Consider the following 15,109-nt stretch of genomic DNA (forward strand, 5'->3'; position numbering starts at 1 on the left):
TCAGGGCGTACTAGTGACAAGATAGTAAGCCACTTCTGTCGAATAATGTCGCACTTTAACATAAACGTGAGTTAAATTTTGTCATCTCGTAGAGATCTATATATTTTTCAAGATAGATTTTTAGTGGTATTGGTTGTTACTTTGGAAAAAAAAAATCACTCATATTAAATCTCGGACGGAAGGGCTACAAATGAGAAGTTTAACGAAAACGGAAGCTGGCAGCAGGGAATCATCTTTGTTTTGTTCTCAACTACACTTTCCCCAGCAGTAGGTGTGCATCATTTGTCAACCCGCCAATCTTTTGCGGCAGGCGGAGCTTACTCCATGTGAGTGGTGTGAACTGAATTTACACAAATAAAAGTATCGCCTTGAACAATGAACAGAGGAAATAAACGTGCAGAATTGGGTAAACACCAGGTTTACCAGAATATAATCGCAAGACCTTTATAGGTCCATCATTTATAGTCTGTTGATGGCGTACTAAACCGAGATTGCTGTGAAGGGTGGATTTCGTTCATACATGCTGTGTTGGCTCCGTCTTTCCATGGAAACGTAGCACGGTCCGTGCGCCATTTTATGAGTGGCACCATCGCCTTAGAAAATAAAACAAGCAGGCTTAAAAACGTAATTTTTATCATTAAAGAAACAATAAAGTTTACAGTCAGATAATTAGGAGTAATTATAAACACAATAATTTTATATCAACAAGTGTGTTTTGCAAAGACAAATATCCTCAATATCTGAAAAAGACAGAATAACTGTGAAATCTGCTTTCAAAATAGTTTAATAAACAGGTCTTATTTGGCTCTAGAAATTAGAATAAACCACTAAACTTCTCTTTTGTCAACATTTAAAAAGTGGATGTGAAAACCATAATTCTTGTTTTTTAAATGTTGATGAATTTAACAATGCCAATCACAAAATGGCTGCCACGCTGACGTACGACCCGGAAATGACAATACTTCCGACCTAACAGGAAACGTTCCCCTCCGGCTGCCTGTGACGGAATGCGCCTCGTTTCCTCACCGCTTTGCTAACCTTCGAACAAACATCGACTCGCCCCTGTGAGTACAACAAAGACTTGTGAGGAATTTCTGCAACAAGCAGTTATTTATTTATTTTTTATGTGGTTTTTTTTTATGCGCAGCTACACACACTTTTTCTTACACCGTGACCTGTCTTTGGCTCTTCTCATTGATTGCCAGGTCAGGTCAGGTCACTCGAGCGAAACGCTGCGACAAACATGCAAGTGCAGCGCGTCGTTCTTAACTCTCGACCAGGTACGTTATCCAGAACCAGCGCTCTTATTAAGAGCATGTTGCACATTATTATTGTTATTATTTTTTTTTTACTGGAGCTTTGCATTTGCACGTGCAGGTAACAACGGGGAGCCAACTCCCGAAAACTTCCGCCTGGAACAGATCGATTTGACATCCCACCTGGAAGATGGACAAGTCCTTGTTCGGACGCTTTACCTCTCAGTCGACCCTTACATGGTAACGAAGTAAGGCACAAATAAGCATTATGAATAACCTTTAGCCACTCGTCCGGAGGCTGACCTCCGTGTGTGTTTTTCTTCTCAGCGCTGCAGAATGAATGAAGACACCGGCGCTGATTACCTGGCTGCGTGGAAGCTGTCTGAGTGCGTGGACGGTGGCGGAGTGGGCGTGGTCGAGAGCAGCCGCTGCAGCGCTCTGACAGAGGGAGACGTCGTCACCTCATTCAACTGGCCGTGGCAGACCCGTGCAGTCATGATGGGAGGTGGCCTTCAGAAGGTATGGCGTATTATTCACTAGTTGTTGTTTTCAGCTGGCGTTATTTGTTTTTGTTGCGAAGATTTGTTTTTGTTGCGAAGATTGGATTCCATCTTGGATTGTGTGTTTGCAAAGAGCTGCATGTTGCAGAAGCGATTAACTAAGGATCTCTTGATGGATCATTTGCACAAGACGCCGTTCAGGAGGATCCCATACCTTTTGCAGGTTGATTCACAGATGGTTGATGGCCATCTTTCCTACTTTTTGGGAGCAGTTGGCATGACGGGACTCACGGCGCTGTTAGGGGTGAGGGAGAAGGGCCACGTGACCAAAGGGGCCAATCAGACGATGGTGGTCAGCGGCGCAGCCGGCGCCTGTGGCTCCCTAGCTGGACAGGTACACGCAGGAACCTTTAGATTTCTGGTCCACCAACGCTTTGACTCGTCTGGTTGCTTGCAATGTTCACCCAGCAGAGTAGGAAGTAAAAATAGGGCTGAAAGGATTAATCATGATTAATCAGCGACAGAAATAATCGTCAACTAATTCAGATATGCTGAGCGAACACACTATAAACTTTCGCTTTATAGTGAAGTTTTCAAGACAAAAATTCGCTGTAAAGTACACAAAAGATGTTGTATTGCTTTTGTATAAGTGGTTAAATAAAAAAACTGCAGAATGTGTCGATTTAAAAAAGAAATCAGATTAGTCGTCAAAATATTTTATGAATAAAACGATCATCAAATGCAGCCCTAATTGAGATATTAGCCTTTCACATTCTTTGTACTGATGTATATCTCCCAGATCGGCCGGCTGGATGGATGTGCGAAGGTGGTTGGGATTTGCGGTTCGGACGAGAAGTCCAAAGCTTTGGTGGAAGACCTGGGCTTCTCCGCAGCCATCAACTATCGCAGCGGCGACGTCGCGGCACGGCTCAAGGAGGCCTGTCGCGCCGGCGTCGACGTCTACTTCGACAATGTAGGAGGCGCCATCAGCGACGCCGTCATAGAGCAGGTGAGGCGTGCGTCTTTTGACGCCAGGCGTGCCTCGTGGCCTTCACCGAGCGCCTTCCGCCTCTTCGCCCGCAGATGAACGAGGGAGGACACGTGATCCTCTGCGGGCAGATCTCGCAGTACAACAAGGATGTGCCGTATCCTCCCCCTCTGAGCGACAAGACGCAAGAAGTCCTGCGAAGTCGGAACATCAGCCGGGAGAGATTCATGGTGCTCAGCTACATGAGTAAAGCGGAAGCTGCCCTCCTGGAGCTGAGCCAGTTAGTAAAATCGGCTCAAATCAAGGTACCAAAGACGATGTCTCCATTGGAATGTGCTCCCTCCTCCTCAGTTGACACGTGACGCCATTTTGTTTCCTCTTTGCAGGTGTTGGAAACGGTGGTGAGCGGTATAGAAAACATGGGAGGTATGCAAGTAAAAACATATTTGGTCGTGATTTTTAGTTGGACTTTAAACGTTCTTTTCCCTCGTTTTTTTTTTCCTTGCAGTTGCCTTTTGCTCCATGATGAAAGGCGGAAACATCGGCAAGCAAATAGTAAAAATATCCGACTGAGAAAAGATTCCAGCGAGATGGAACTTGTAACGCAGGTCCATGGTTGTCTTTTATCACCTGCACGACTGTAACACTAACCTACTGAATTCTTGACAGTTTGCAACAAGAAATTCAGTGCGAAAATATATTTACTCGTGTTTTCTGTGTTCTCAAAACAAAATCCAGTGTAATTTCTGAGCCTTGGAGTGACCTGGAGCCAGCAAGCAAACGTGGGTCAAATCGGTGAGAACCCACCAACTGTTATGACTGTTGAGTTCAGAGTAGAAAAATGTTTAGAATGCATCACATGATTTCAATAAAAACAAAAAATTAAGCTAACTTTCCAACCTAATCACAAGTAGAGCTGAAAAAATATTGGAAATTCAATACAATTATTGCATGTAAAACTGCTAAAAAATCAACATTCATATGTATTTACATGTTATAGCTAGAGTAGACATTTTGTGGAAGGCTCAAAGAGCCACTTCTGGCTCCGATTGGATCCCTTGATCTCGAGAAAACTGTGCAAAAAGAAATAGTGAAAAGCACTATTTTGGCACTATTAAACCAAAATAGTGATCCTTGTGCTGCGTTAAAAGGTAACTACAATTTAAATTCTTTAAAGGCACCGGTCCTAGATTTTGATCCATCAATTACGTGTCTCTATCTTATTGCGAAACTGCATAGAAACGTTGGGACACAAAAAGCGATACCGTAATGCACATTTCTTTATTCCACAACACTATAAACCAATAATAAAATATAGTTATCGTGGTTCTAAATCGAGTTGTCACAAGAAAAATATGTGGCAGGTGTAAAATTACCATCCATTCATTCACAAAGCATCAGTGCTCCAACACGGGGGAGGGGTTGCGGTAGGAGGTGGCACAAACACCAGCACACAGTCGGTTACAGTATGTTTCCCCCCCAACTTTGCGTTGAGGCGGTGGAGTCCATGCCAGCGTTTCCTCGCCGAGTCCGGTCGGCGTGCATTCCAAACCGGGCACGTTTATGTTTATTGTTGGTGGCGAGACACTTTTTGTTTTTGGGGAAGAGTTTAAAAAAAAAAGAAGCAATCATGCATTAGGAGTTTGAAGTGATCCAAATTTGTCCAACACTGCCACCCCGTGGACAGATGATGGAACGGTACAGTGGATTGTAGGAGAAAACGGCTCCCGTAAATCAATAAAGAGAAGATTAATGTACATTTATGTCACTGTAGAGGAAAGAAGTGCACCGTTAAGTTATTTTGTAAGTGTCTGGCAGCTGTTTCGGCAATAACGTGTCTTAATGTTCAAGGCTGCAACTTTGAATGTTTTCCCCTACACGGAGATTCGAACCAACTAAGCGTTCCTATGTGCCGTTTTTTACATCAGCAATTAGAAGTAGAGAGGTGTGAACGACAGTGCAACAAATAGATTTTCCGTGCTTTCGCACACATTCTCGAAAACACGGACAAAAGAGGTTTTCACACACGAGGAAAGCTTTCCGAGCCAAACCCAAGGTTTGGGGGCCGGAGAGAGCTGAAATACCACATACCCCGTTTTCAGAGTCAATTAATTACAAGAGGAAACACATTTCTTCAAAGTAAAAAAGAAAAAAAAAATATACAATCAAAATGAATAAATAAAAACAGCATAAAACAGTAATTGATCTCATCACGTTTAACACATTCATCTAAGTTTCTTTTCAAATCCAAAACGCATCGGGATTGCTTTATGTTGGGGTTTTTGTTCACTGAACTGTTTTGGAGTATAAAAAAAAAAAAAGAAACCTTCCGGAACCAGCGTGTTGTTAAAGCGTTCACATTCCTGAGAAACAAACGGCTGCTTGCTGTGAGCAAAAACAAAAATTCAAGTCGGGTTCAGGGTTTCGGAGAAAACTGGCGTAAACGTGAACATCGCTGGCAGTTGTTTGCAGTGAAACTGACTTGGTTTGCAGCTAAAATTGTAAACGGAACTTCACACAGTCCGAATGCCGATTTGATTTTCTGTGTGGACTGAAGGAAGAACATGAAAGTCTTGGTTGCTTTTATCACTCGCCGTATCCAGTGGCGTCTATATATACATTTTTAAAAAGTGCTGCACTTCTACTTCCTGTGTGATTTGTGTTCCAAGGTAAACTTTGGGAGCAGTTTGGCAACTCCAGCCTTCATCCACCAACAAAACCGCGGGCTTGGAGGAGAAAATAAAAGAGGGGGGAGAAAAAAATAATCTTTCCTAATCATCCTTTGGCAGTGGTGAAGTGGCGTTTTGGCCAAGGCAACATATCCAAAAAAAGTGCTAAATCTCAAGTAAATGAGCCATCTTTAACCACAGCAGAATACAGTACACCGTCAACCACAGCAGAAGTTGGAATATTTCTCTCATAGATAATACTAGTCACACTGTCTTGCAAAACGAATACAGACCCTTCAATTTTCTCCACATTTCGTCAGGTTAAAACCACAACCCTCGATGTATGTAATTTGGATTTTACGTGAGCTGACAGGGTGTCATTTAATCTCGGTAGAGATTTGTTAGTGAGCAAGTAGAGCGAAGACAAAGGAACTGGCGAAGGCAGCGTCATGCTGTGGGGAGGCTTCTCTCCGGGAAAGGTAGGAAAGATGAAGGGGGTGATTTTGAAAGAAAAATCGAGGGCTCCATTTGAAATATTCAGGTCAAAATGTCCAGGTTAGACATTCGTTAAAGCAGAACCATCGATCAAATCGTCACGACGTCACTGTGCAATTTAGCAAACCTTAAGAACACTTGACTGATATATTTCACAAGTAGGATTTTTTTCTTTTTTTGACTGACTACGATTTTCGATCCCCACATTATCACTGCCTGAGATTGCAGAGCTTACACAGAAAAGTGTGGAAATTGTGGATCGACACAGCCGTCGCAATATTCAGAAAAAGAAAAGTGTCATTCAGAATTGGTATCACAGTTAAAACGCATATTGTGCAGCCCTAGAAATTCTCATGAATTTATTCAGCTGGCAAGCTTTAAGGAAGTCGGTCAAGAAGCAGGAAAACAGCGAAGAGAAGAGCCACAGGAAGCAGCCAAGGAAGGAAAAAGAACAAAAAGAGGAAGAAGTAAGTGCACAAGGAGAACGAGAAGGAAATAACAGACAAATGGAAGAAAGGAGGTAACATTTAGAAAATGGAATCCTGAATAAAATATGGAAATGTTAATATGAGATAATACTCCCTTCCTTAAAAGAAGCACAATAATTGTAAAAAACCTCAAAAAGGCTGGAAAAGACTTGAAAGAAGAGCAAAGATTCACCTTCCAGCAGGTCAGCAGCTTTAAGACATACAGAGCTGCAATGAAATGGTTTTGCTTAAATGACCTAGTCAAAGTCTAGCATTAAAGTCAGACCTGAAAATTTGGAGTAAGACTTAAAAATAGCTTTTCGTTCAGTCTGGGAATAGCTCAGTTGAAACATTTCAGTTTCTAGATGTGACTGCTGCTCACTTGTGAACGCATCCCTAAAAAGATAAAGTATAAACGCTGCAAGATTCAACACAAATCCGATAAAATCCCAATTAAATATGTTGAACATCATGGTTTTAAAGTGACAAAAGACGAATAAATACTTTTGCAAGGCAGTGTGTCATGTGACCTTTATGCATCTGAGATCCATTTTCCTTTAAAACGCTGTACAGATTGCTATGAATATGGCCACAAATGTGCTCATCGGTGCTTTACAAGAACATGCATATTAAATAAACGATACTATCTAGAAACAGGAGAGTTCGGTGTTGGCCTGTAGAGTGAGAGAGAGAGACAGAGAGAAAGAGAGAGAGAGAGAGGAAAAAGACAGCTGTCTCCGGGGGGGACGAGGAGGAAGGAGGGAAAGTCGGGCTTTCAGGGTGAGGAGAGACAGCAAAATGTATCTGTGAGTCAGGCTCAGTGTGCAACAGTGCAATTTACTGTCAAGAGGAAGAGTTGCTCTTGCCGCTGTCGCGAAACAGAGGGGCGGGGCCCGTCCAGGCCCAGTAGACCAGGACCACGCCGAGCGCCAGGGCCCACGTGCGGACGGGAGACAGGAAGAAGGCCGTGACGCCGTACGTCTGCAGGAGGAAGTAGCAGGAGTGGGCCTGCCAGGTGAGCAGCAGCAGCATGAAGACGTGCACCGCCGCGGTCCGGCCGCGCCGGCCCGGCCGCGCCAGGTGGGACCACAGGGTGTTGCCGTGGCAACGGTGGTGAAAGCTCCAGCAGAGGTAAGAGGTGAGGGGAATGTTGAAGAACAGCAGCTGCCAGGAAAAAAGTGAGGCCACTTGTTATGCTATTTTTCTTTTTTTTTTATTATTAACCTAAATAAGTCTGGACTATAGTGATGCAAGCTATTGATTAATAAGTTAATCTAAAGTTGACTGATCTTATCAATCAACTATTAATTAACTGATGAGCTGATATTTTCTTGAAAATGTGAGTTTTCTCTCATCAAGAGGGACTTTTCATAATATGAAGGACTACTTTTTACAAAATATGCTAAATTAGAAAAAAATACATTCAAATATTTTCTGTCAGCTGTATTAAAGACTCACTGAATAAACAGAAATTGGCGTTCCTTCACATTATTAACCTTAGACCTATTTCTACAATATAACAAAACGGGAAGCTCTCGGGTTGCTGAATAAAGCATCAGTCAACAATTAATTAATTAATGTTTACATCCCCAGTCTGGACAAAAATCCTGAAAAAAATCCCAGCAGGCTACGAATATTGCAGATATTTGCATGGACTTTTTAAAAGACACACGAAATTAAAAAAAAAACAAAAAAAAAAGCATGTCCCCGAGGAGTCTGACACTTGTAGAGAAATGCAGAGACGATCAGTAAAAATCAATAGTCTTACTTGAATGACTCCAACAACATAAGTGAGACTTCCTTCCAGGAAATGGCCGTCGATGAACACGCCGAAGGCGAAGCAGGCGCCGCTGTGTCCGTCGATCAGCTCTCCGATGAACCAGGGACCTGGCAGGAGGCACGCAGACAGTTCATTCTTTTGCAGAGTGACAGAGACATTACCCAGGAGAGAAGAAGTGTATGACACTAAAACATTTTAGGTTAAACATCAGGTCTGCAGTTTTCTGGGTGAAACTCTAGACTGAAAAGGCGAGTCATTATTACAAAGAGAACAAAATAGTTTATTTGAGAATAATTTACCCAGAGACCGAGACGACAAACCTGATGGAAAAATTTAGAAAAACTTTTACGTTTTTGTGTCGTTACAGAAGTATTCATCTATATTCCAGCCTATTATTTCTGATGCGTTTTTTTTTTTTATAATTTCTGTGAATATACAAGAGCATCTTGGCAAATTGAAATCTGATAAAAAATAAAGGACAAGTTTGATTGATTTTTGTTAATTTTGATGATAATGACTCGCAGTTAGAAAAGATTTGGTACATCAGAAAAGGTGACTATTTCATAAGTCACTATTATTAAAAATAATAATTTAGATGTCAATTTGGATTTTTAAAAAAAGAAATTAATCCTAAAACTGTCAATGTGAGAGTGAAGAACAGCAAGTTGCCAACCTAAAGCTGTGCACAGGTTCAACATCAGCAGAGAGTAGTAGAACAGGTCCATTTTGCTGATCAGGTGGAGAGATACACAGATTTGAGAAAAAAATGCTGCAAAGTAAAAAAAAACAAAATATAATTAATTTGTAGCTCCCAATATCCTTCAAACTAATCCCTGAAGTTAAACGTGAAAGCCATTTTCAGCCACGGCTTCGCGACTGATCGTCTGCAACGGCTGACCTCTGCTGGAAGAGACGCGGAGGAACCTGAAGGCGACGAGCACGGCAACATTCAGAAACACCGTGAAGATGAAGAGCGCTCGGCCCAGGATGTAGTGATCCGTGAGCAGGATGAAGGACTGAGCAAAACCGAAGCTGGGACTGAGGGTGTCCTCCAGCGTGAAGTGCTGCTCCCGCACCACCGACCGGCCCGCCGAGTCCTGATGCAAACGCAAGCAAGAAGGAAAGCGTTAAAACACGATTCCTAAGCACTCTCGGGACTCGTAAACTAAATAAAAATACTTTAGAAATCGCATTAGCGCCAACCTCCACTTTAACTGTAATGGTGTGCAGCCCAGCGAGGTAGTGAGACGGATCCCACAGCAGGACATACAGGGGCCCTCGGACGGCGCGGCCGGTGCCCAGCGGCTCCCCGTCGATGCTGACGTGGACCGCGGTGATCGGAGCCTCGGAGAAGGCCAGCATCCTGCAGAGTCACAAAATCACATTCATTTTTCAATGAATATGCACTAAAACATCCGAGTTTTACTCCGTAAGAAACTTCCAAACAAAAGAGATAAAACCCAACTGTCCATCAGCTACAACTTTGCTGACACACGTAGAAAAACTGAGTCAGGTTATTCAGCATTGAAAAAACAAAACAAACAAAACCAGAAACTCAGAGTTTGGTCTATGTTTAACAATCAAAGCGTACATTGTGTCAACCTTCCCCTCTGTAATTCTGTTCATCTCATTCCTTCTATTAACATAAATGGAAAATTTTGCTCGTCCTATGATATCTTATTTGTTCATGCATTTTGTACAGCCTGCACCAAATATAAAAGTCAATCGAGACCAGATGAACTTCACAATTCTGAAAAATATTTAGTAAGAGAAGAAAATTAGACAGACAGATAAATAGATAAAGGAATAAACAACCAAAAGGAGGGATGGATGGAACTTTTAGAAAATGGGATAAGATAATAAATTGAAGGAACAAACATCTTTGCATTATTCTCCAGACTTTTAAAACAGTCAAATTACATTCAAATTTTTTCCAGACACATAAAAAATATATATATGTGTGAGTGTGTGCGTATACAGGCACCTAATGTGCGTTGATCCCCGTATCCGGCCGAGCGGCTCCACCCCTGGGTGGAGATACTGCGCGTCCTTAGGGTTTGTGATGAGAACTGCAGGCCACCGCTCAAACTGGAGGTCCGAAAAACTCAGCAGGTCATGATCGAAGGCCAGGACCCTGAACCTGTAGGAGAACATCAGAGAATTTCTCTCAAGAAAAAAAAAAACGACAATTAAAAAGTTGTCATTTCGTTCCGTTGCTTCACACACCTGCGGTTGTCCATCCAGTCTCCCAGCTCCAGCTCCAGAGTGCCGTGCGGATGGCGGCTGTGGAGGACTGGCATCAGGCCGCCGAGTGTGTGCAGGTGGCCACACAGATACGCCACGGCAGATCTGAACACAGAAAGTCCAGACCTGAGGACTGGGAATGTACATGAGCGAGCCTGGACGACAATATCATAGCAGTGTGATGCACGTTCAGGCTGCAGGCGAAAACCAGGTGGATGAATAGATGCACCACGACAGCGTGACGTAACCCGTCTTTTGTTCTTTTAAGCTGGCTTGACCTTCCTACCTCATCGTTTCTCTGACCCCGGGAGACGGCGAGACGATGGTGGAGGTGGTGTAGTGTCCAAACCACATGGACTGATTGCTCTTCAAACTCTCTGCTCTGAACTTGTTCAGCAAGTCCATCTGAGTCTAACAGACGAATCCAGAAAAACAGGAAATGTCTTCAAAGACAAGAAATAGGAAGAGAACAACAAAAAAAAAAGAAACATGACCTTGCAAGAGCAGTTTTTTTTCTGCACCTTTAACCATTAGAAACTGTTGCAGATTATTTTTTACACGTTTGACCGATTGTTTTTGGCATTTTTTGTTTCTTTATTTTACGTTGTCTGTTAAACTCCTAATTGCACCGAAAAAAATTGTTTCATGTTTTCCATATTTGACCAAGCTTGAGAAGCTATTCATGAATTAGCTAAATTACCAATATGCTGAGGAAGGTTGCATGAATATAAAACGAAACATGCTTTAGGGTTTTGTTCCAAAATGTAGGTCAGTTCCGACAGAAAGGAAGAACAATTTGAAACACATAAAAGGTGGATCTTTCAAAATAGGTAATTTCTCAATGACGAGAGCATCGTCAAAGCAGCTCCTGCTCTACAAAGCCGAGTCCATTTCAAATAATACGGTGCACCGCTTGATGATGTAATGTTGACGAGGATCTGGTTACCAACACGTATGCAATTACACCTCTATTACCCCTTTTAATGGGTGACCTAAATTCACAAGAATTAAATTATATGTATTGACAAAAAAAAAAAGCTCAGAGCAGTCATTTGCATGAAAAAAAATGTTTCAATCAAAAATTGGGACTTTTTTTTTTTTTTTTTCTAAACAGACCTTACCTGATTGAGGATCCCGAAGAAATTGTACGGCCGTTTGGGTCCAGGAGTCAGGGTGGCGTCCACACAGACGAAGGAGTAGTTACCAAACGGGGTCGTGTGAACATAATGAAAAGAGCCTACTTTCTGGTTGGCTGAGTATTTTCTAGGAAAGAGGACAAAACAGGCAGAGGCGACGTGAGCAGCTGGAGGGCGGCACGGCGGTCCTGTTCGGAGCCTGAGCCTCGGAGATAATTTAATGCGTTCCAAATAAATAAATTAGCCTTGTCTCACAGATAACAAATCAGGATATTAAGGATCATTAGGAAGGCAGGAGACAAATCAACATTAAGAGAGGATGCCAGGGAACTATAAAGCATGATAACTGTCAAAAGGCAACACAATGAGTCTGATCATGTCGATTGGGGTTCTATTTCGGTCTATGTGAACGCTGATCTGCTTGCCGTGCGACGAGACTTGTGTTTCAGGAGCACCGCAGACACAACGCACGCCGATCGGATTTATACTGCAAATGCGTGAGCTCATCATTGAGCATGGATTCGGCGGCGTGTTGATTATTTACTAACCTGTAGTAATTGTTGACGCTATCCAAAGACATAATGTTGAAGGCATCTGTAAGCAAAGTGAAACGGGAAAGATTGTGAAGCATCTCAAACACACATAAGCAAACATTAAGTTTTCGCTGGTTTCACCAACTCAAATTTAAGACTTTTTAAGACCACCATGAATAAAAATCCAAGACCTATATTGGGACAGAAATGCAGAAAAGAACGAACTTTTTTTATTTTTTGACACATGAGCGTTTTTATGAAGAAGAACGTAGCATTGTATGTGTTGGCAACATAAGCGAGCTAGCGGCGAAGACAAACGTCACTCAGCTAGCTATTGATAAAGTTACACACACCCAAGACAAAAAGAAAAAAAAAATCTATCTAGTTAGCTGCTAATGCTAGCAAGTAGATCGCTAATTTTTTTTTAGTGGTGGACTGCAGGTAGCAATATACTATCTATGTGCTAATGCTTGCTAGCTAGCTATAGCTTGGTATGGCTATAGCTAGCCTAGCTATTAGCTGTGCAGTATTAGCAGCTTGTTCCCTCACAGTATGCGGGGAGTGAAGATGACTCAAACATTTGCCTAAAACAAAAGTCCCACAAGAAAAAACCTACATAGAAAATACAAGATTAAGTAATGTAAGAATAACTTAAATTCTGTGATTTGTGCATTTAAGGGCAACTTACATTTACTTTAATGACTTAAAAGATATTTTAAAGCCTTAATTTTGGAGTCATTAATTTAAGACACCCTTTAACACACAGGTGTCAAACTCAAGGTCAGCAGGCCAAATCCGGCACACCACGGCTATTTCTCGACTTTGGAAGGAGCACATACATGGAACCGTCAAGACAAGTGGTGTGCCCAAATATCATTTCATATTTATTTCATGTCTAATCAAATCATTGCTTTATTCTCGCTGTTCCAAATTTTGTTATTTAGAATTTTCAGTAAATGAATTGCAGTGAAAGTTACTTATTTAGATTTTAACTGTTTGTTCATGGGCAGTTTTATCAATCAATTCTCCAACAGACTGCCCTCTATAGGACATTAATGAGTTTGACACCCCTGATGCAACAGGAGGCAATTAAACTGAAAATGACAGTGCCTGCGTGGCATTGTACGAGTAGATCGATGGGGATTTTTCTGCTTCCTGGAAAGGCGGTGAAGACGTCCTGAGTCATAACAAAAAGAAAACAAAAAAAAAAACTCCCTTCTGACTCCTGAGAGAAAGTCTTCAAAATAAGGAGCTGTCCCAATAAATCGGCAAGCTTTTGGCAACATTTAACAGCTCTGTGGTTCCCTACCATGATTTCCTCGGATATCGATCCACTTGGTGCGCTCCATGACTCGCGACTTCTTCAGGATGTTATGATAGGCCTGCCATTCCACCTCGTGCTGGAGGGAACCCACCTTGCTTTCTGTTTTGGCATCTGTCAGGTCCCCTGAGCAAAAACAACAACAACAAACGGTCATCTTTTTTGGACTGCGCGAACAGGACCCGTCCCCATTCTCTCCTACATGCATGCTTCCTGGGATTTTACCTGTTGCGAGCACTAGAGCCGGTTTGATCACGTCGATGGTGTGGGTGCAGAACTTCTCGAAATCCGGGATACGTTTTGGGTCGTGAAAGCGACTGATGTGAATGTCCGACACCTTGGATCAGACAAGAAAACAGGATGAAAATAAAGATAGAAAAATAGCGTTAGTGCACAGTGCCTTAAAAAAAAAACAAGTATTCCCACCCCTTGGTGTTTTTGCTTTTCCCCTCCAAATGTTGTCACATTACAATCACAATCATCAGAATATGTATGTGTTGAATTGGCCCAGTGAAAATTCAGACCTAAATCCTGTTGACATTTGCATTATCACAGGTGAGAAAATGTGAAAAGATTTAAGAGGTGTGAATACTTAAGCAAGGCATTGCTGTCGGCTGCAAAACACAAGAGATCAAGGTTTGAACACATCCTGCAGTGGTGTTGAATCACCTGTTTTTATCTGGCATAATACTTGGTGGTCAGTGACCCCTTTCTGTCAATCATTCAAAAAGCCAACAAAGCCGGGTTGTTAGCTCCCTAAAGCCAAATCCATGCGTCACGTTCACGCCAAAGCACTGTGGGGTTTTGGCTAAGACTTCACAAAACAGAGAATGGAAAAAAAAAAAAAAATGACAACCCACCTGTACAAACCAGAAAATGTTGTTCGACTCGTCGCCGGGAAATGGTGGAGAGCTTCCTTTGGGTCCGTCTCCATCACTGGCACTCGGGTGCCGAATGCTGCGTTTAGGGTGCCAAGCCGTGTCGTAGCTATCCAACACCCAAGAGGTGATGAACGCCAGAGCCAGTCCGAGGACAACCAGCGCTCCGAACAGCTTCAGCATCCTCCTGTAGTGGCGAGAAAAGGGGGGCTAGCTGCCGCCGTCTGTCCGGGACAGGGGTTTAAAAAAAAAAAAAAAAGAAGCTAGCTACTGGCGGCGGAAACAGCTGAGGGCACGAATCACTCTAACATTGATATTACACACCAGCTAGCTACATGGCTAAAGCTAAGGCTCAGACCGTTTCTTTTGCTGCCATCGCGGCCACGGGAGACGCATTGAGGTGCCTGGTTCATTCACGGCTCCGTTCAGCTGCCTTCGGGGACAGACGGGAAGTGAATCGGAGGTTTATCCAGCTGTTAGCAGCTTCCTACAGCTTGAACCGGTTAGCGGGGAAACGACACCGCCAAGAGAAGAGAGATTGTGTGACAACAGGAGCTCCCACTCTGATATTATTTTCAGTATCGCCTCAACCTCTGACCCTCTCCCTATTAATGTGTTGCCTGTAATTACGTAACGTGTAACCAGTTTACTGCGGCTTGAGGAATTGTTTTGAGACGCGGGTGTATTTCAATTTTATGAGGATTGTGAGTAAAGCTTGAGTTTAGTTCTGTGGGAGATTAACATAAAAAAAATTAAAAAGAAAAATATTGGGAACAACCGTAAGGAATAAAAGTTATTATTTTAATAATCAGTCGGCCAGTAATCCAGATCAATTAATTAAT

At 42.5% G+C, this 15,109-nt stretch overlaps 2 protein-coding genes across 4 annotated transcripts; one reads left to right on the forward strand and one right to left on the reverse strand.

The window, feature by feature from the left end:
• The first annotated feature begins 981 nt into the window (after positions 1 to 981).
• On the forward strand, positions 982 to 4,368 carry ptgr2 (prostaglandin reductase 2). 3 transcript variants are annotated; one of them, XM_055038459.1, is made up of 9 exons: positions 982 to 1,064; positions 1,206 to 1,280; positions 1,378 to 1,496; positions 1,584 to 1,775; positions 1,980 to 2,150; positions 2,556 to 2,765; positions 2,840 to 3,049; positions 3,131 to 3,170; positions 3,253 to 4,368. In XM_055038459.1, the coding sequence occupies exons 2-9, from the start codon at positions 1,244 to 1,246 to the stop codon at positions 3,315 to 3,317; spliced, it is 1,044 nt and encodes a 347-aa protein (XP_054894434.1). In that variant the 5' UTR covers positions 982 to 1,064; positions 1,206 to 1,243; the 3' UTR covers positions 3,318 to 4,368. The 3 variants fall into 3 exon arrangements, with proteins under 3 accessions (XP_054894434.1, XP_054894436.1, XP_054894435.1); XM_055038461.1 differs by having other exon boundaries at positions 990 to 1,083; XM_055038460.1 differs by having other exon boundaries at positions 1,000 to 1,064; positions 1,148 to 1,280.
• Positions 4,007 to 14,829, reverse strand: tmem62 (transmembrane protein 62). The gene is made up of 14 exons (XM_055038457.1): positions 14,626 to 14,829; positions 14,250 to 14,454; positions 13,615 to 13,726; positions 13,378 to 13,515; positions 12,084 to 12,129; positions 11,521 to 11,662; positions 10,686 to 10,810; positions 10,382 to 10,504; positions 10,140 to 10,295; positions 9,359 to 9,518; positions 9,054 to 9,252; positions 8,829 to 8,924; positions 8,144 to 8,262; positions 4,007 to 7,539 (listed from the first exon to the last, which is right to left on the reverse strand). Exons 1-14 carry the CDS (start codon positions 14,661 to 14,663, stop codon positions 7,219 to 7,221), a joined length of 1,980 nt encoding a protein of 659 aa, XP_054894432.1. The 5' UTR covers positions 14,664 to 14,829; the 3' UTR covers positions 4,007 to 7,218.
• Positions 14,830 to 15,109: the final 280 nt, after the last annotated feature.

Source organism: Poeciliopsis prolifica, unplaced genomic scaffold (genome assembly GCF_027474105.1).
Source record: "Poeciliopsis prolifica strain line A6 unplaced genomic scaffold, Auburn_PproV2 SCAFFOLD013, whole genome shotgun sequence".
Lineage (NCBI taxonomy): Eukaryota > Metazoa > Chordata > Actinopteri > Cyprinodontiformes > Poeciliidae > Poeciliopsis > Poeciliopsis prolifica.